The sequence below is a fragment of the Gallus gallus genome, chromosome 15 (genome assembly GCF_016699485.2).
Source record: "Gallus gallus isolate bGalGal1 chromosome 15, bGalGal1.mat.broiler.GRCg7b, whole genome shotgun sequence".
NCBI lineage: Eukaryota > Metazoa > Chordata > Aves > Galliformes > Phasianidae > Gallus > Gallus gallus.
This window is the reverse complement of record NC_052546.1, coordinates 9,690,980-9,713,291: the sequence shown is the minus strand read 5'-3', so window position 1 is coordinate 9,713,291 and position 22,312 is coordinate 9,690,980. Positions and strand designations below refer to the sequence as shown.

The following is a 22,312-nucleotide window of genomic DNA, read 5'->3' as shown; positions in this document are numbered from 1 at the left end:
TTGGTATATGATGCTTAGGGTTATGCAGTTAAGCAGTGTAGAATCGTCACATAACAGAAACACCTCTATTTTCTTTCTGCAAACACCACCAACAGGTGATGGGTTACCCACAGCTACCCACCACATCCTGCTCCGCTTTTTCTTCCCGTTAGGTTACCTTGAAACGTTAAGAATTCATTCCTGGAGTCACTGTCAGCGGAACTGACAGCGAATCAAAGCTGTGAGACAAATTGCTCGTCACAGCTCAGGGAGCTGAGCCCTCCATGCAGACAGCTGGGCCATGGCCGGGGGGTTCTCCGGCACATCACCGCCAGCTCTGCCTTGACAGACGCTGTCCTTGTTTGCTGGTGAAGCTGATAGTTGGATTGCCATCACATAAATGCGCTCTAAGCTCCCATCAGAGGCACTGCTGTATTTTTTGGGGGACTGTTTAGGTGTGTTTCTTGTCGCCTTATGCGGAGCCTGTGTTGCCGTGCAGCAGCCTGAGCTATGGACGGTGCTGTTAATCCATGAAAAATGAGAAATGAAACCCCTGGCTGGATCTTAATGATCCTTATCCAGATCCATCAAATCACAGCTTGGTTTTTATTTTTCTGAGATTTTCTGTTTGTTTGTGTAAGAGCTCGGAGGCACTGAATGCATCCAGCTTTGCAGCGTGGCGTTCAGAAATCCCTCTTGCTGTCGGTGATCTTACTTCAGCTTTTAGTGAATATGGATTAAAGAACACATTGGGAGGGAAAATATCCTCTTCTGAACAGCCACCTTGCTGTTCTGTTTAGCCCGTCAGAAGCGCTCCAATCCTTCTTTTTTAAGCAAAGTAAAATACTGTGTAATTTTCCTCTTCAGGTGTTTCGTTTTCAACTGTTCCCATGAAAACAGCGTTAACTCGTATTGCCTCCATGAGATGTTTGAGGTCTGAATGTGTGTGTGGCAGTCATTGGTAAGTCGGGATGAGTTAGCTACGTAGGGTACAGGCTGTAGAGCAAGATTTTCCAGCACCTCTTGGTCGTGCTGGCAAATTGTATGAATTGAAGTCTTTGCACTGCTTTGCTCTGAGGTCAGCTGGAAGACGCTGTGGCTTGAAAACAGTGATTTAATGACAGCATGACATACAGCCTTAAAACTAATGGAATACGAAATAGGAAATCAAAACAAAGACAATGCTCGAGGAGAATGGGCCACAGATGTAACGCAGTCTGTGTGTGCAGCTGGCACGGCTACTGCAAAATGTCTCTGGAAATAGCTGCCCTCTGGAAAGTCAGGTTCTGGTGGGTTAGCTGTGGCTTATTCCCTTGTTTGTATCAAATATGAGCAATTTGGGATGCATTTATTTTACCACAACTGTAGAGTAGTTCCTAAATATTAATCTTCCCTTCTTTTTTTTTAAGTCACAGGTGTGATAGCACAGGGCTTTATTTGCAGATAACCTAGTCAATTCAATGAAAGAATGCTTGAATGAAAGAAAGGCAATTCAATGAAAGAATGCAATGAAATTAACTATATCTGATGAGGGGTGTGTGTGTGTGCTTATGTTTTAGCATAAATTACACACAGATAATAAAAACAGGGGATCTTTGTTGAGTATGTTATCATAGAATCACAGAGTGGTTTGGGTTAGAAGGGACCCTTAAGATGATCCAGTTCCAACCCCCTGCTATAGGCAGGGACACCTCCCACTGACCAGGTTGCTCACAGCCCCATTCAGCCTGGCCTTGAGTGCTTCCAGGGAGGAGGCATCCATAGCTTCACTGTGCAACCTGTTGCAGTGTCTCACCACCCTCGCCTAAAACCCATGCAGAGCAGTTCACTGGGGCCTTAGCATAGGTTATCAATGATATTTTGGGCTTTGTATTGGAGCTAAAGAGTCCTCTTTCTAATCTTGCATAAAACCTAGCCAAGAAGATTCTCTTCTTGACATGGTTCATCTGTCTCACATCTGTCATGCGTGATTTTGGTGCCAGCCAACAAGCTCATTCAATTGCAATATGGACTGTATTTATCACTGTAAAACAAGAATTCAGTCAGGTCCTTTATTCCAACAAGGAACTGGACCCTTTGACAAAAATATGCTTTGGGGAAGATTATACAGTAGTTCAGGATTTATCTTTCTGCTTGTAAATTTCAATGTATCTAGGTAGGACGTCCACATATATGGCAACCATTGCATGCTTCTTGATTTATTCAAAGTGATACTGGGAAAACATTAAGGAAACATATCAGCATTTTAATAATCATAGTCTCCAGTTAGCATCTAAAAATGCTTATTTGTTTTAGGGAAGTAACAGGAGTGGCTGTTTGGGAGAATAGACTGGAACTGTCAGTCTCATATCACGTTGTGCATGTGGCGAGATGACGACTTTTTTAGGGCTGGCAGATGCACTCTGTTCATTTTACAGGTCATTAAATTTCTCATTATACGAACTCAATCATCTGAGTTTTTCAAAATATGATTTGGAATATCCAAAAGATTAGACAGTGTGCAAAATAAATAGAGAAGTTTTTTTTCTCTTTCAAGTTATGGTTTGTCTTTCAAAATTAAAGTGATGGATAACCTCCATAACGTTTGTACTATATCATTCTCATTGTCTGGCTGCTCCATATGGAAGGTTATATTCTGAAATTGTATATCTCTGCATGGAGAGAAACATCAGACCAAATTTGTGTTTGTCGGCCTGCTTAGAGATTCTGATTAACCTGTCTGTGTCTGAGAGGAGAGAATCTCCAGCAGTAATTTGTGCATTAGAATATTATCTTTCTTGATGAAGCTAAACATCTGAATCTCTTTTAAGAAGAAAAGGCCCAAATCTTCATGCGTTTCATTTGCTGAATTGATCATTCAGCCCTATCCTGCCTCTTCCATCCAATGTACATAATGCCACGTGGTCTACGTTGGCAAAGTGGAATGGTGTTATTATCCCTTGCATGAAGGTCTTGGTCTGTACATGACTTTAGGGTGTAAGTTGGGCAGGAGAGGAAGAAGAAATGGTGTGTCTCAGAAGGACATTTTTCCAATTTAAAAATTGTTGAACCATCTCCATCTTCCTAAGCTGCCTTTACCTTCTTGTTTATTTGTAAGGCCTCTGTTTGTGTTCATTCTGATTGCACTTCTGGTTTGGCATTTTGCAGTCCTTTGCCATTGCCAGTTGAAGCAACTCCTGACTATAAAGACCTATGAGAAAGGAGTGCATAAGTGACGTAGAAAAATTAGTGCTTATCTAGAGACTGCCCTGATCCTACTTCCTTGGTGCTATTAAATTTAGGATCTGCTAAACGACAGAATTTCATCTCATGCTGAGCTCGAGTGGCTCTGTTATGGAGCCTGAAGGAACTGTTTGGAACTGAAGGTCTTGCAGTGCCTGAGGAGTTGCAGACGGCACAGAGAAGAGGGAAGAGAGCAAGGTGCCAACAGCATACAAGAAATGCACTTAACTTCAGTGTTCAGCATCCACAGGATGAACGGTGGGATATTAATTTAAAAGCTGGTTGAGAAGAATGGGGGATATCCAGACAGAGAGAAATGGTGGAAGATTCAGTCAGCCTGAAGGATTGTGACTTCCACATCAAGTTAAGCTTTTGGCTTCAGAGATGTCCCTGGTCACATGTGTCTTTGGAATATATGGAGGTTGGTGGCCCTGCCTGTGGCAGGGGATTTAGAGCTGGATGATCCTTGAGGTCCCTTCCAACCCAAGCCATTCTATGATTCTATGATATGACATGCATGGGGGATTGGAGGCACAACTCACTTGTCCTGCTGTATCTTCATCCTTCATATATACACCGTATAATACCACATGCTGACAAGAACATTGTGAGGATTAATATCTTACAGGTGGTAAACTGCTGAACTGTTGTAGTAATGGGGACCATGCAAGTATTACAGATGTGCTTTGGAGTCTTCACAGCTACTGGATGCCAGTGTAGCCCCTGTAGCCCCTCCATCTCTGCCTAGCCAGAATAATGCCCCATCCATCATGTGCAGAGCCAGGCATGCTTAGCTATGCATCTGTGACCTCTGGGTGTGATTATAGCTGCTGATCTGTGGGACTGAAGCCAAAGGAGAGGTAGGATTTGGCTCTGTTTTATTAATACACTTGCAGGAATAAATGCTGTGCCTAAGTGAAATTAAATAACATCTGATTCCTTCGTTGGTGTTTGTTAAATAAAAGCAAGCGTGGGGACAGACATGGAAGTTCAGAAGGAAGCAGAGTGTTTTTGCTTTTCCTAATCCTGGAGTGGTAGCTGGACAATCTGAAATTCAGGTGACACAGTGAAGTGTTAGCAGTCCTCACAGCTGAGAATGGAAAGCAGTGGCCAGAAACAACCTTTAATTTTTGCATGCACTTCTTATTTATTGAGCTAACATCCCCAACCCTCTCTTTTTCCCTTGTAAGAGAGAAGTGCTCGGGTTGTTATTAACATGTCTGTATTTCAGCTTTGTGGTAATTTCCAATTCCTTGTGTCCTTTGTCCTCTACCAGGTGGCAGTCATCGTGCTTTTTATTCTGTGGCTTTTATTGATTTGGTCAAAAGTAATTAAAGAGATAATTCGTTCTCAATTACATTTCCCCAAATTTCCTGGGGCTGGTAACTCTGCTCTCCAGCTGCGTCTTTCCTCAACTCCTCCTCAAATTAACTTTGTTCTCGCTATGAAATAAAGCAGAATAGTGTGTTCTTTTTCTTGCTGTTTGTTTGTTTGCTGCTTTTTGATTGAATAGTGACTCTGTGCTGTGGAAGATATCGATCTGTTAATTGTATTACACACTCCTGCCTTGGTTCATGAACTTTCATGCCTTTTTATCATAGCATTCCAATAAGAAACCCCGTGTTAGTCTAATAGAAGATCAGTAAAGGGAGACATCTAGAAAGCATTAGCAAAGGTCGAGTATTATTTCCATCATCAGTGTGCGTGAATGGAAGGCTCTGGGAGAGCTGCATCAACTGAATGTGCTGGTGCATTGCCCAGAGCCCATCTGACTGATAGAAATATGAGGAATAAGGAGAGATGTCATAGAAGCAATCTATTTTTTTTAATTTTTTTTTTGCATGTTTGCTTGCCTTGACTTGTAAGGATGCAATGCAGAATATTTAGGTTGTGTATTTTTCAGTTTGTCTTGCAATGAAATGATTTTATGGAGGGTAAGAAAAAAAGATGGCAGATCATATAATGTTAAAAATAACTGCAGAGCAAATAGAATTACAGTTGAGACTAATTAGATCCAATTATTTTACAAAATTGTTCACCCTTATCAGAACTCAGTAAATACGATGATCCTTGGAGTCCCTTCCAACCATAGCCATTCTATGATTCTATGAACATTCTTTGGAGAAAAGAAAATAAAAAGAGGATTTTCCTGGAGAATTTGCCAAGCTGAGGCAAATTGGGATAAATATCGAGCTGTGTGAGCTGGTTTTGCTGGGTAAACAGCAGTCTGTCTTTACGTACCCTTTCTGAATACTTAAAAAAGTGAAGAAATGAGCGGTGTTATTGGTGGCATTGCAGATATGTGGGGTAGGGACATCGTGAGCTGAGAATTCTTGTACCAAAATCCATTGTAGTCGGAAAGGAGTGGGGGTGGGTTCGGGCCTGCCAGCTGGGATAAGGCGTTACATGTTTTATTTAGGATGTCAGAAGAATTTTCTGACAGATGTGAAATTGAGCCTACTTATTCCAAATTTAATTCTTATGCCTTTACTAGTAGATAACCTTTCCCTCACTTCTCAGCTGCCTCCTTCCATTTTCCTGATGTGTCTTTATTGACAAGTAATGCGTTCGCTAGAGCGCAGAATGGGAGCTGACAGGGCTGGAGCTCCCTCCCTCATTAAAACCACCGATGGTAAAACAGTGGAATGAGTATCTCTCCCTATTGATATCAGGACCATTTCTGACCAGAGACCAAGGAAAGCAAGCTGCTGCAGTAGCTTTTAGCAAACGTTCCCATTGGCTGCAGAGATTCTCATCTACGGAGTGCCTTGCATTATTGATGTGGTAAAGCATAACCTTAACAAATCAGGTATCTCGTCTTTGAGGCTGATGTATATTTGCATCTTGCTGTGGTATAGTTTTAAGCCAAAGCACTAAAATGACATTGCTGTTAAAGCAATCTTAGCTTTCTGCAGGATATTGTTAGTGAAGTCCTTTGCCTAGGAGTCCCTTGTGTTTAATTTAAAATTCTCTTTTGGTCCCAATATCTGTTCCGTGTTCCCTCATTCCAGCGAAAGGGCAAGAAGGGTCAGCGTTCAGCAGCAGCAGTGTAAGAAGAAATAGGGGAAAAAATTTAAAATACCTTGAGTACTTGGCAAGAATACTGCCCATAAAAATCAGCATTTAGAATGCTACCTGTGGAACAGCAGTAGTCCTCTCTCTGTGTATTGCTTAACAAGAGCCTTCTAAATGCTGTTGTAAAATGACAAATATATTTAATCAGGTTGGTCTTGCATCTGGATGACCAAATGGGTAGCTTATGGGAGGGCTGTGCTGATTTACGTTCGTCAAAACACATTCACATCTTGCAGATGTAATCATAATGCTACTAGTGATACTGGAAACGATGCTAAATGATATTAGGAAGAAGAGTGCAATAGGTGTTTCAATCACTGTTTTTTTCCAATAGCACAGAAACCAAACAAGTTGACCAAAATGAAAAAAACATCAGGAATTGCCAAGATAACAGGTTCTAAGTTGAAAATGTACAACATAAAGTCAAGCTTAGCATACCGCAGCTCCTTGCCTGTAGATGACATACACAGTATGCTCATTGCAGCCTTCCAGTACCTAAAGGGAGCCTACAAACAGGAGGGGAGTCAACTCTTTACAAGGGTAGATAACGGGAGGATGGGAAAATTGTTTTAAGTTGAGGGAGGGAACATTTAGGTTGGATATCAGGGGAAAGTTCTTTACTATGAGAGCAGTGAGGTGCTGGCACAGGCTGTCCGGAGAGGTTGTGGATGCCCCATCCCTGGAGGTGTTCAAGGCCAGGTTGGATGGGGCCCTGGGCAGCCTGGACTAGTATTAGATATGGAGGTTGGCGGCCCTGCCTGTGGTGGGGAGTTGGAGCTTGATGATCCTTGAGGTCCCTTCCAACCCAAGCCATTCTATGATTCTGTGCTATTTCTGCAATAGGATTTGAAGAAAAAATTGGAAACTCGGAATGACATTTGCAAAGATAAGTGTGTGAAATGGAAAGTGTGCTTAATAAAAGAATGTGATGTGTCAGAGCTGAACAATTTTTGCTCTTCATAATTACTTAGAAGAGAAAGTAGATGTACCTGGGAACTGCTAGGATAAAATCTAATGTGTCTGGAGGCGGTCATTTGTGATTGAAACGAACTATTCAAAAGGATTTGTTCCTCCAAAAATACTCTGAGCCTTCAGTTTTCTTTCTAAAGATGGAGAGGGCATGCAAAGCAACTCTGTAGGCTGGTATGCAAGAATAGCAGAGCTTTGGGTGTGCCTCCAGCCACCCATGATAGCAATGGAAGGGCTTGCCTCCAACCAGGCGGGATCGAGCTCCACCTACTGCGCTACTCCTGCAGTTGACTCTACCTAGGGCTGCTGGGTGTGAGCTCAAGAAAGAACACCTCCATCGTTTTAGCAAAAAAACCTTTTGGATTCATTTCCTCAGTCTTTCTTTGGACCATTTTTCATACATTATCTTACGGTGATTTTTTTTTTGTGTATTTAATTCGTTTTCTTACATATGGAGTTGTATGTCATTTTGTTACTTCGCTATAATGAAACAGGAAATGATGACTGAAACAGGCATTTTGGTGGCATAAAAGCAAGTAAGGAGACTTCTCATCATTCACCTAAATTTGCAAACACTACAAGTAAGAGAAATGATTTAAAAACCCACCCAAGCCCATTTATTGTTCTACACAAAGATTCTTCAGATTGTCATGATAATATATTGTTGAGTTTAACAAATTAGACTTGCCAACGTCAGGTTTTTTTTTCCACAGTTTTTTTTTTTATATATATATTTGCACTGCAAATTAGAAAGAAGGAATTGTACCATTCCATCATTATGGACTGTTACTGTTTTAAGCTCAGATTGCACCTTTTCAATACACAGCCTTGTAGTGGAAGATAATGTTGTAGAAAAAGAAGCTATTCCCTTCTGTTTTCTGTGATAAGGCTGATTGAATCTCATTACCAGTACCTGAGAGGAGGGGGTGACATATGTGATACCTCCCTTCCCTTCTTCCCTGAGCAACCATGCCAAGGAGAGGTGGATTCGCAGCTCTTTTCTTTTGCCTTTCCTCTTGAACTGGCTGGGGTGGCTGGCCAGAGGTAGGATGCAGGGTAATGTTGCACCTTGTAGCGTTTTGGTCACAAATTTATTCTTTCAGCACACCCAGAAACCTCTGAAAGAGTTGTATTGGGAAATTTTTCCTCCTAGTGCTCCACAGTCCATACTCATGGTCAACGTGTTGGTACTTACAAGCAGTTGAAACTTCAGTTCCACCAATCTTCCTCCCCTTGAGTAGTAGGTTATTCTGAGAGGCCTTAGTTGATTGAACCATATCATTCAAGGTATTACCAGCTGTAAAAGCAGTGGTAGCTGGCCATGGTCAACATATTGCTGTTTCTGCTGGGGGGAAGAGTCAGGAGCTAAGCAGACTGGAAGTTCTGCATTTCCTTTGGGTGAGATGCAGGAGCCTGCTCAGAAGGTAAAACGATTCCTTTCTCATACACTGTGTGAATGAGCTTTTCTCAAACACCAAGGCAGCTCAAGTACATTGGTGTCCCTCTGCAAGGGAGGCATGTACTCCCAAGGAATGTTGGCTTGCCATCTGTCCCTGCTGCTGACACATCTTGTTCCATTGCTCCCCAGCCACATGAAGTAGCAGAGCCTTCATGCACTCATCTTTGACACTTCATTAGTTCATCTGTACACACTGCAGAAAATCCTTTTTCCATTCCAGCTGCTTTGCTTGTAGCATCATTTCTGCTTATTTTTTTTGTTCTGTTATTTGCTCACGGTCTGCCCTGCATTAGAACACTGGTGTGCTCAGCCTTCTAGTGAGTTAAGAACACTGCTCCTTATGTTTTCAGCCTTTGTTCTGTTGACATGTTACATTAGAACATAGATTTGGGAAACATTTTGTGCCTTCTAAAATCAAGATTCTAACAAGCAAAATGATTTGCTCTTAAGAGTTTTTAAAACATCCAGATATTTCAAGGCTTTACAGCTCCACGTTTGCTGTGCTGTGTCTTTTGGTCTTTGTTGCACATCAGCTCTGCCCTAGCTATATGAATGCAGCTTCCCAGGGCCTCCTGGTTTGCTTTGCTTTGCTTGGGATCAATAAATGGGCTCTTTGATCTGAAACTACTGCAGGAAGGAATTACTATTTTCATACCCTTTTAGCCCAAGTACCATAGGCTGCTGAGTGATCTAAAGCTTTTTATTAATCTACATATAAATGTGTGTGTACATATATATATATATATATATATATATATATATATATATATCATATATATATATATATCATATATATATATATATATATATATATGTATGATTTCAATAGGAGGAAATATATCTTCCTTCCACTTGAATAAAGTGCTGGTTGAAGGAGAACTGAAAATGAGATTGTTTGGCTTCAGGGCTTTTCATGAGTCTGTGCCTTCATGGTGAGTGAAAGCACAGACCTATGAATAGTGATCCATCACAGTGTGTATCTTCAGGGAAGAGCAATTACAGGTAAGTAATTTCTTATTCCTGTTTTGGAAATTGGATTTTCTTTTTATGTTAGACATGGTAGATAATAGCCTTCCATGAGAAGAGATCTTTTTAAAAAAAGACATTCAAGTGCAGTAATTTAGGAAGCATGGATGCATTTTGCACGGTAGTTTTTTCTGCAGGTGCTTCACATGAGAATCTATTTGAGTGCCAGAGTTAGCGATGTTTGAAGTGTTTCTGCATCAAACTTGCCTTAATTTTTGATTTAGTTTGCATCTCTGTAGGAAAAGTTGCTTGCACCACTTGTTTTTTTTTAAATGATGATCTGCTTCTCTATGTCTAACTAGCATTGTAAATAAGGCTACACGTTTTTGTTCATTTTTAGGAACCAGTGAAGAAAGACATGCAGGAAAGACCACAGAGAGAAGTAGCTGAGGTTACTGCTAATGAGAGCTCCGTTAATCCAAAGGTGAGAGCGTGCAGTTTCATTTCTGGTGAAGCTTTGATTCGGTGTGGAGTTAAAGAAGCCAACATACAAGCATCACGCTTTGCGTGTATACAAGTGGTTGCTGTTTAAAGCCCTGCTATGCATAAGAACCCACCTTTCTGCTATTGTATCATAGGTTTTATCTCACAAAACTATTGCTGATGAGTGAGACAGGTTTATATTGTATTTTGGTAAAAAGAATGCTCTGAGCATTCAGTTTCGCAGTGTCACTCCATTCATTATAGAAGACCAACCTTAAACGATGTAACAGCTTAGCACAGAATGACTAATGCATTCTAAATGATTTTTTAAATAAAACGTTGTGATTTTTGGTGTACATTGGCCTATATTGCACATACTTATATCTTGAAAGCCTGAGGCTGTAGGGCTTTACTGGGAATTTATTTTTCTGGACACCTTGTGAGATGCACAGGCTTGTCCCAAGCAACACCTTAGGTTGCACCTCAGTCTGTGCCTGCTGGCATTGCTTTTCTCAATGGATGGCAAGTGAGCCATGCACTTTTTGCTCATTGAACTCTACCTCAGCTGCATGTTTTTTTAGCTTAACTAACACATGCAAAAACACCGTATGTGCACAGCATGTGATCAGAATTCTACGAAACTGATGCAGCTGTTCTCTGGAAGTCCCAAGTCTTAACAGCTTAATATGAATTCTCAACTTGATCACTTTCAGTCTGCACCGGTGGAATCAGTGAAGAGGCTCACCTCCTCTAGAGAAACAGGAACGGAGCTGAAGACTCTTAGTAAAACTCTAGCTCGCTTGAGGTAAGGAAATCCAGAGCACACAGAAATGGGTCAGTTCAGGCTAAAGGAGTTGTTGGTTCTGTGGTGGCGGCAGCTGGCTTATCAGCAAAATCATCAGCTGTACTGATTGCTTAGAAAAGATGACTTGTAATTTTTCCTCTATAGTCTTTATGTATGCTCAAGGCGTTCTGAGTGCTGCGTGAGGAATGACTGCTAGCTCTACCAGTACTGCATTGTTTTGGCGTTTGTTGTTAGGGTGCTTGTTACCTATTTATAGTCTTCTGCATGAAACGATTCTGTGCTGAGATCTGGTAATCCACAAGAAAGGTTAGGATGTATAATGTCCACTATGGAATGGAAAACTATAGTGAGAGTATCTACCACTGTAACAGAAATACATGCATAGACTCGTATGGAGTATTCCAACTTGAGATGGAGGAAAATCATGACTTGGAGGGAATCAATTTTTGTGTCCCTTACTTGATGGGAACAGGGATGTTTTAATCAGACACAGGTCTGGGTTTCTATATGCCATGCAGCCAGCTGAGGTTGGACTGCCACTGTTATTAATTTTAGGGGACTGACCACAGAAAGTAGCTGGGTGTGCTTGATTTTCTTAGAAGGTACCTTCCATTGCCATTGTCAGAGAATGGTATCTTCCACTGCCACAAGAGAGCATTTCTTACAGACTCATTTAAAAAGAAAGGGGAAAAAAATAATACAACGAGGTCTATTGGTCATAGGCTTTACCATTCTACCATCTCATTCTTTTACATGTACTCAGATCTTGTTGGTGCCCGTATTTCAGCTTTGTTACTGCAGTCACTACTTACATTGATGAGGCTGCAACTTCTATGTGCTGTTCTGTTTCAATCACATGTTCTGATTACACTCCAAATTTGCCTATGGAGACCTCTCATTGTATTTGCTCAGTATTAGCTTGAATAATTGCAAAGCTGTATGATAGGTGTTACAGTAGGTGACTCTAGGTTTACTAAATTTTCTTGGAACTATCTAGCTTCCACGATGTGAGTGCTGAGAAACAAGAATCACTTGCAGCTGAAACAGCAAGCAGTAGTTCAGAAAGATTTACATCTGGCAAGGTTTAGTTACAGCCTCCTGCAAATAAAATTGATGATTTACTGCTGCCAGCCCCAACAGGGTACAGATTACATGAGAGTTTACAAGCTTTGTAAGCTTGAAGCCTTTGAAGAACACTCACTGGATAAAAATAGTTGAATTAAAGCAAGCAGTAAGAAGATAAACATTTATATTAAAACTTAATAATTTCATAGGTTAAATTTAAGTGGGTTTTCCAATCAAGAGAATGTGTGGTATAGAAATCACCGACCCTAGAGGTGTTCATGGAACGTTTAGATGTTGTGTTGAGGGATGTGGTTTAGTGGGCAGTATTGGTGGTAGGTGGACAGTTGGACTGGATGGCCCTGTAGGTCTTTCCCAACCTTGGTGGTTCTATGATTCTGTGATGGCTCCGTTTCTCTGATTTATTGTTTTTTTCACAAAACTGCCCTGATTAATCAGGAGCTCCAAGGAAAGATCTTGTTAAGAGATACAGCTCATCACTTTGAGTGAGTGCAGTTGTTTCTTATAACATATGGAGTGTTTTGTGTAACCTACTTCTAACTCAAGACATAATCATAAATGCAGATACACCTTCTGCTGGATATTTAATGGTAATGTAATCTGCAAAATGAAGTTAGTGCAGACTTTTAATGATGTGAATAGATTTGATCTTAATGTATTTTTGATTTTAATGTTATCTTTTAATGAGGGATTAAATCCCCAACTTTTAGTCTTCTATCCTTTCTCACTTCCAGAAGCCAGTACAGCTAATAGGACGAGCAAAACTATATTCCTTTATGCACAATGTCTTCAGAATTGCCTTTTGAGTCTTGATCAGTTGTATCAGTAACACACCCACAGATGATAGGCATGTTGGGCAATTGATCTTTAGTTTGGCTTGCAGAATGCTTTTTACTGCTGATGCAGAAGGTGGAAAGAACCCAATTCCATTTTAGTATCCCAAGCAGAATTTGTTGTGCTGACAAATAAGAAATACATACCTGTTGAAGCATCTCCAACTTCTTCATGTTCTTCTAGTCCCATAAACTTAATTATGGTTGCATTTGAAACTGGCTTCATTTAATTTAAAATGCGTGAGTGGAAATATTCTTGTCCTCTGCTTTTCCATGACCATTGAAATGTATGTGGAACACAAAGACAAGACCTAATCTTGTATTGCTGCACGGGTCCATTAATATTTCCTTTTTACATTGACTGCATGGCGTGGTGGTTTCACACTGATGGCTCGCTAAACTCCACCGCACTGCTCTCACATTCCTGAGCCTCAAAAGATCAGGGGCAGAAAATAACAAAAAAGGCCCAAGGGTTGAGGTGAGGACAGGAATATCGTTCATGATTACCGTCATGAGGAGAAGAGATTCAGCATGGGGAGATTAATATAATGTATTGCCTATTTATTACGAGCAGACTAGAGCAGTGAAAAACTAAAGGCAGAGAGAGAGCACTGTTGTCTCTATATGTGCTTCAGTGATGTTTGCCTGGCACCTCATGTAAGGAATGTGTGGTATTAAACTGTGATCCCAGTGGTGATCCTGCAGCATATCTAACGTAATTTGTTCTATGTACTGTGGCATTTAAGTCATGTTTCCTACTTATGTGATTTAAGTGAAACATTATATGAACTATAATGGCTGTGGAGTAATTTGCTTGAGAAAAGTCAGGGAAACTGGTTTTTGAAATGTGGACTCTCTCATTCTCTAATGCTTCCTGAAGCATGCCAAATGACCCTGTGTGCAGAATAATACCCAACAGACTCAGTGTCTGGAAATCAAAACTATACATTAACTGTTGTTCTTTCTAATTATTCTGTTGTCTAAAACTGTGAACTCCTTGACTTTTAGCAACTAAAACGTGCTAGACGTTCATCTTGAGCATTCTTGCTTTGACTGCATTTGCAGAACAGTAAGAACTGACATCAGCAGGCTTTTTAACCAAATATTGTAATAGGAAACTGCAGGAAAAGATTATTTCAAGTGGGAATTACTGCAGTGATGTTTGGACCGAAGGGCGCGTTGGCAATACTTCTCAGTAACAAATTCAGGATGCAGAAAAGGAGCTATTGAAGGGGTGGAGCAGAGTGGGAAATGCACAAAAGAAGAAAGCTGGAGTTGTAAATCATTAGGACAGCAACTTTTCATTTCAATGGAAGCAGTCAGGGTAGCAGAGCAGCATGCTAATATGTACTACAGAGAGTCAGGGGATGCAAATGACCTTTGTGGATTTGGGTTTTGCTGCCTATCCTCATGATTGAAAAGGAACAGCCAGCGGTTGTCTTAATTGGATGTTAATTGATACGTATTCATGGCAAGTAGTGCCTGTGATCTTGCAGCTTGTTTGTATTAAAGAGTACAATGAAGCAAACTGTGAGGGAGTTTTTAGCAATAACGATCACAGTGGTGTGACATAATAGTAAAAATGGTAAGATTATCTTGAAAATATTTCAAGAGTCATTACTGGAACAGACTTGAATGCATTCATAAAGCTTTCATATGCTGCCTTATATGCTAAAAGATATAATTAAAGAGAAGATAAAACTTAACCACAAACTCATGCTTCCTCTCAGTAACACTGTAAGTACACAAGGGGGTGATCCCTGAACGCAGAGGTTGTTCAAACTTGTCATCTTTCACAGCTATCAGTCAGTAGTTCTGAGCAGGAAGCCTTGTCAGGGCTTCCCTGCTGATGGGTAGCACCAAATCACTGTGGGGAGGCACCTGCCAGCTCTCAGGTAGAGTTTTATGTTAAATTATGGGAAGGAATTTGCTTATGTTTGTATAGCATTAAAAAAAAGAAAAAAGAAAAAAAAAGGGAAATCTGTAGATAATTTTAACTCCAATTTCTGAGAGTCAGTGCATCTTCCTTCCAGTGGAGGTTTGCCATGTAGACTGAAAATAGCCCTGACTGACTTGAGTAAGTGTTTCCCAGTGTTGAATTCAGTGGGTGGAATACAGTATGGCAGCAAAGACAACATATTTCTCCTCAGGCAATCAAATATCTTTAGCTTCGTGCTAAGAATTATTGTTTCATTTCTGCAGAAGGAAATCTCCTATTGCTGCTACTTGAGTTTGCTTCGTCTTAGTGAGAAGCACAGCAACTTTGATATGACATTCAGCTCTGAGGGAAATACCTTTTTTTATTGCTTTGTTGCAATGACATCTGTGTGATCCAGAAATAATGTTAAGTAATACAGAGTTGCATGAGGATGTGTTGCATGAAAACCAAGAAAGCAGAGTCTTTATAACCAACCATAAATCATAGCAAGATGTAGGAACCCTTACACAGCAAAGATTACCAAAGCACAGGAGGTTTGTAGTTAATGTTATAAAAGCAGGTTGCCATAAATCACTTCTGTGGGTGAGCTCAGCCAGCAAGACCATGCAAGTTGGAAATGCTCATGTTATTAAACACCACAAAAAAGCAAACAACAAACAACGACACCGAAAACAGTACAACAGAGCTTAAAAAGAAGCCTGCTTTTTCAAAATGAGGCTGGCTGAAAGCATTATCTGTGTCTAAAAAGGGGATATGAAAGGTGATAGAAACTGGAAACAGAACCTAGCAGAGTGTATTATGAAAGTGATATGGAAACATCTCAGTCTTCATTGAAGAGCCAACCATGTTTTCTTGTTTCTACCACAACTAAGTTCTAATTCACAGTGTGCCTAGCCATCATTACTTGTATTCATTGGCACTCAGAAGGGGTGAAGGTAGACATACAAATATTATTGATACCAAGAGAAATGAGAAGAGGGATAATGCTTTGAAAGTCTGTCCTTGCCTAAGCTCTCCAAACAGGGCGAGCTGCCAGACTGCTGTCCCTACGTTCCTCTCCACTGCATGAGCTGATTAATACACCCTTGGTCTTTCCTTTGGCAAGGCTGGGGATATGCATGGAGGTGCATAGTGATGGAAGAGCCTGTTAGAAGGTCATCGTTCTGCTTGGTTTGCACAGACCTTAAATGCTTGACTGTATGCATGAGCTTGGATTTGTTACACCTAGCATGAGACGTTTACCTGAGCTCCTGAGTTAGCAGCCTACTCCCTCAAGTATACTTCTGTCATTGCATAGAAACAGATGCTTTGGAGGATTTTTCTGATCCTATGTGAGCTTGAAGATCTCTTTCACCTTGGGAGGCAGATGCATGCTGTGTTCTAGAGGATATTAATGAATTTAAATAAATACTTCTCATGAAACAGAGCTACTTTTTGAAAAGCTGAGGTGTTTTCTAGATTTAGTCAAACCAGGCTGCCTGAACTGCATGGCAGTGATGTGACTGCTCTGCCAGAAGACTCTAATCCTCTTTTGGCAAGGAAAACTGAAGCATCACGAAAAAAGAAAGGAAGAAAATGGACCTTACCTCTGCCAACATAAAAAATGAGAACTGTGTGTGCAGTGGCAATCATCCAAGCACGGGTCCCCATGTGACAATGGCAAGTTGTGATCATCCTCCATCAGTGGTATCTAGGAATCGACAGCTTGGAGCTACGAGGTCAAAGGGAAGGAGTCCATGCCATTTCGTGAGCCACTCAAGCCTTTATTTCCAAAAGGGCTGTGTTAAGCCCTTGTAATGCAGTGCATTTTTGGTAGTTTGAAGAAAATTAGTTCCCTTGCATCTGTTCTAGTAGAGCTAGTTGAATAAAACTATATGTCAGACTGCTGGCAGTTTAGTAGTATTCCATTGGCTGGCTTTAAATTAGAAACTAAATGTTTCTTTTCAATGCTTCAGGTTTCCTGAAGGCAGATCTCTAAAAGTCAGTCTTTACACAGAAAGCCCAGGCTCTGTTAATGCATTCTTTATGCCTGCAACAACAGTTAGACTGACATACCCTAAGAGCTGTTCCTGTTACTCGTGTTCCTGTGAGCAGCTTTGTAAGTAGCCATCTTTGGGTATTTTTTATTATAAAGCCACTTAACTTTTCTGACTGATGTGGTAGCTATTATGGGAAGAATCTGAAAGGCAAGAAGCGTGTTGATTTTGGAGCTTGGGTTATGACCTTTGCTATCCTTACCTGTCAATAGGAATATATATACATATATATATATATGTGTGTGTATATATGTGTGTGTGTGTGTATATATGTATATTTAGGATTGGTATAGATTGATATATGTATATACATATATATATATATACACCCACACAAATGAAAAAGACTTCAGTGTTTGGAGATTCTGCTACGTTGGCATTCCTTAATGCAAATGGTTTACTAGTTGATCCAGCTGAGTGTGTGAGAGTGGGAAGGAGAGGTAACATAGAGTTAAGAAGCAAAAAAAGAGAGTCAGGTGGCAGAAACTGAGAAGGTGAAATGTTTATCTGCCAATATTAGCTTCCAATGTACTTAATACTTCATAATGTCAGTTGCTTGGAAACCAGTGTTCTGTGCCCTTTTCCTGGTTGGCAGAAATCACTCTAATTGTCATGTTTCTAGCACTGTCACTGCTGGCAGTTTGTAGCATTTCATTTCCAGAAGCAAAAATTTTCTTTTACGTGAGTGATGGCTCACATTAATTAGACAGCAGTCATGGCCAAAGACATCCATTTATGTGTACGGATGTATGAATCATTATCCCTATCATCAATCACTGGAAAGACTGCTATTCCCATCAACAATTCTGCCCTTCCAGACTGTTCATTTGAGTCTCCATCTCCTTTCTTCTCGTGCAAAAATATATTTGTATTTGAATTTTTGTAAGTGCAAGTAGTTCATTGCTTATTAGATTTTACTATCTAAACATGACAGCCTAATTCCATGTATCGTGGAACAAAATGACACGCTGTCACTGAATGTTTGAACAAAGCTAACACTTAAAATGAGTTTTCCATTATTTAGTATTAAAATGTCATTGTTCTGTAAATACCTTTGCATGCCAAAGCAAGAAGATTGATCTTCCCCCTACTCTGCCCTTGTGATGCCTCATCTGAAGTACTGCATCCAGGTCTGGTGCCCCTAACACGAAAAAGACATGGAGCTACTGGAGATCTGCTGTCTTCTTATGAAGACAGGCTGAGGGAGCTGCCTTCATACAGGGTTTGCTTTGGATTTGTTATTTTTTGGTGTGTGGTTTTTTGGGGAGGGTGTTTCTGTTTGCTTGTTTTGTTTATAAACGAACCCATTTGAGTACGGAGTATTGTACTCATCTTCAGGAGAACAAAATGGGAATCTACATCCAAAATGATGTGGGTATTCCAGACTGTGTGTGTGCCTTCAACTGCTCAAGGCAGATGTTGATCTGGTGCCACTTCAGTTCCTTGCCAGAATGTTTAGTGGTTCAGTATGGTAAATGATAACGTATGTCTGAGTTTCTATGGGTTGGTAACTACATTTAGTACATCTTAATGCAGTTATAATCTGGTATTAACTGAACTTAGGGAAAATAGATGTATGAATATTTACCTATTAGACTCTTCTTGTGTGATTACTCAGCCGTAAATACTCAGTCAAATACTCAGCAGTAACTGGTATGTTCCTGATTTTCCTTTGCCTCATGTGTACACTTGTATCTCTGTAGCTTGGTTATAAACACTACCTAACCCAAATTCTTAATTCATTTACGTTAGCATCTACATATTAATTGTGAGTACCTGTAGGCTCTTTTTCCCATGTGCTAAACCTTCAGAACACAACCCAAATGCCATGTAAAGCACAAGAGCAGGACTTGCTCTCTCAGACTCACCTCTCATGGCTTTTGGTAATTTAAGGAGGGCCATGTAGGCACTCTGTAATAACTCACTAAGTATATTTTAAGTGAGTGAGCAATGCACTAATTTTCATTTACAATGAGACTTTCTCAGCTTGCTTAGGATCCCAAAGGTATGAAGCAATCTTAGTGTAACTAATTTATGGACATACAGGCACAGATTTTATGTATGTGTATGTATATACATACATATGGATGTATATGTATTATATATATTTATATTTATATATATATATATATATATATAAAAAATATGTGTGTTTGTATAACATATATGTAAAGATATGTGTGTGTGTATATATATATAATGTTATCACACCGAATGGCTGAATGTAAGGGCACTAAAGAATTGAGTGCAATGGTCAACAGCTCCAGTATTCACTGGTAAGAGAATGGAATAGATTCTCCATAGGTATAAATGGATATTACCACTGACAGTTTGCAACAAACGCAGGGTTTGGTCTCCTGTTGTTCTTTGTGTCCTTTTACTTACAAAGCAGCTCCGTGTGCAAATGTATTTTCTTTTATCTCAATTTACAATTGGCTCTATGCCTGTGGAAAAAGGTTGAATTTCTGCTGTACGGCGTCTGGAGCAGATGATGTTCTTTCATTAGCATTATTGCTAGAAAGCCTTTTTCCATTAAGATAAGTAAATGCTATGAAACAGTGACTAGCAATTTCCATGATCAGAGGAATTATCTGTATATAGTTAAATTGTTTGATGGATAGTTATTGTCCTTAAAGCTCACAACTCAGCTTTTGTTCACTGTGATCATAACGTCAGGTCTTAGGGAGAGGAAGAATTAAGCTGGTATGAGTAGACTGTAACTACTTGCTAACGAAGTTCTTAACTTGAAAAGAAAGTCCTTTTGTCTGAAACACAGTTGAAAATCTGTGTTGTGACTAAAATTGACTGAAGCTCCATTATTTTAATAAGCACACTGAAAAGTTCATCATTGATTGCATTTGCATTTTAAGGGATGATTCTCACCTACTTGTCAAGTAGGCAATCCAGTTAGATTTATTACAGGGTATCCTGATACCAGAATTCAAATGTAGAAATATTTGATGTCCTATTCTAGCAATGTACTGTAAATCAATAGTGCAGAAAAGTACATTGGTCACCTAATTCTATACTGGTCCCTTATATTCTGGCTGGATGTGGCTCTGGGCAGCCTGGTCTGGTGGTTGGCAACCCTGCACATAGCAGGGGGTTGAGACTGGGTGAGCATTGTGGTCCTTTTCAACCCAGGCCATTCTATGATTCTAAGTTTGGATTTATTCTACAGTTTCTCTGACCAGAGTCTGTGAATGTTTGGGGTAATTCATAAATATTCCTGAAATAATTCAATGGAATTATGAGGAAATTTTGCTTGTTTGTCTCTCGTTAAAGCTCTTCTGTATGCTATGCTTCTGTTTACTTAATTTCTTGTCATGCAGACTGCAGAGCTATCTGTTGTAATACCTGAGGCTTCAGGGAAGTCAGAATGTTTGTTCACGTTTGTTCACAAGTGTGTGTAGCTTTTCTTTTCCTATTGGTATATGAGAACAATCGTTGGTTTTTGCAAACAGATATTAAATCCTTCTATATTAATTACACTCCATGACATTTTAAAAATTGTACTTGATTGTACCAGTTGCCTCTTACACATCTTTATCTCATACAACTGGTTGTGGTCGTTAATGTTAAAAGAAGCAACCACACAACGAGCAAACAAAAACCATCTTTCTGGTTTATAACCATCTGTTTCTATCAGTTGACTTTGATTCATGCAATAACCTCATTGTTCACTATCTGTATGGTCATAATGTGCAGCTGCAGCAATGGTTTTGATCTTTAAGAGGGAATACTTATATAAATCTTTTTCATACCACTGTCTTCATAGTTGGGAGAAATGAGAGTAAGTGAGAACTACTAGAGAAGTGCATAAAGCAGGAATGTGGCATTATTTTCTACCATTCCAATAAATGTCTATTACTCAAAATAGTGGGGTTTTATGGAAGAAAAAAGTCATGTCACACACAGCTCTGAAATCCTCATCTGTTTTTAAAGCACACAGTATTTCTTATCGGAGACATCTTATTTTCTCATTTCATTTTTTTTCCAAAGTTAGCATAGAAATAGCTGGCAGATGGGTTATCATCTACCTGAACGTGAAACGTGTTCAGACTTTGTTTATGATTGGTGGACTTAAAAATAAGGCTGACAAAACCAAGTCCTCCAACCATTAAGCTGTGCAAATAGTTTTTCATCCAGGAAAGCAACAAGGGAGCAAACCATTCCAATTGAGAACTCGTGAGCTCGATGGCTGAAATCTATACTCTCTGTGATCTTCAGGTGCTTTAACGTATTTCTGGTAGTTAAAGGGGGGCTATTAATTTTGGTAAAAGAAACAAGGCCAATCTTTGAAGACTGGATAGAGGAAGAATCAGTGCAACCTGATGATGCCTAATTTGAAAGGTGCTGCTTATTTAATGGGCTGCATCCTATGCCTGAGCAGCATGCCCTTGTCTGGCTTGGATTATCTGCTACTTTAGAGGTAATGTTTTAATCATTAATTAATGCTTTAAGCCTTTCCCTGCCCTGGCTCACCTTTTCTTTTTCCTTTTAATTTTTTTAATGTTTTATTTCTGCTGTCATCCAACAGGCGTGCATTATGGTTTCCTCCTTGTTTCCTGCTTTTGCAGTAATTCCCTGCCTGTTACCTTCCCTGGTAGCTTCAGGGCACGGCCTTTTACAGCACATAATGGATAGGGGCCCAGTGGTCAATTGGCTGCTATAAATTAGAATTAGGCAGGGAGTTTTTAAATCAAGTAATGAACACCATGGTGCTGAGTTCATTTGTTAAACTCCAACATCCAACAGCACTGTAAAAGATGATGGAAAGATCTCCCAGTTCATATTGGGGAATTATCCTTTGTTATCATTTTGCAAAAGGAAATACTGCTGTTGAACTCTTGCTTATAGAAGAAAGTGAATGCAAAGAATGCAAAATTTCTTAAGATTTCAGTCGGTGTCTTCAACACACATTATAAAATGGGATATTTTTGCAGGCGTCATATCAATACTGTGAAGCAGGGTGGAGAATATTTTCATATCCTTCACCAAGAATCACTGGAGCAGAAGAACGCATTGAAAGCACAAAAGTCTCAGACAACAATATGGAGAACTGACTTCCAGCCATGTGAATATTCTTCTGAGGTAGAGGTGTCAGATGAAGAAATGAACAGGTAAGTTGATTCAGAGGGCTTCTTGTAGTCCAAAGTCAGTGGTTTTAAAAAGCAACAATCTCCGTTTCTGTCACTGAGCCAGAATATTACTACTTATTACTATGAGCCTGAAGAGAAAATGCTTAAAAATCTCAGTGAGCACACTTGAATTTAACAGTTATGGAACAAAAGTGTTTGTTGCACTGTTAAAAAAGGAGGAAGCTTGGAAAGTGGGAGGTTAGGGTGAACTGGGAGAGGTTTTGTAGATGCTTAAAAGTCGTTCTCTGAGGAGGAGATCAGGTGAGAGTTTGCCATGTTTTTGCTGCCCAATGTAACCATAACACTGAGAATAATGCAGAAT

At 39.9% G+C, this 22,312-nt stretch overlaps 1 protein-coding gene across 2 annotated transcripts in view; it reads left to right on the top strand.

Annotated features, from left to right (window-relative positions):
- Positions 1–22,312, top strand: part of CCDC60 (coiled-coil domain containing 60) — a 45,987-nt gene that overhangs the window by 11,749 nt on the left and 11,926 nt on the right. For both annotated transcript variants that reach the window (XM_040648179.2, XM_415279.8), the window contains exons 2-4: positions 10,071–10,154; positions 10,867–10,958; positions 21,796–21,972. In XM_040648179.2, the coding sequence (XP_040504113.1) occupies positions 10,071–10,154; positions 10,867–10,958; positions 21,796–21,972 (353 nt within the window). The remainder of the gene's footprint in view (positions 1–10,070; positions 10,155–10,866; positions 10,959–21,795; positions 21,973–22,312) is intronic.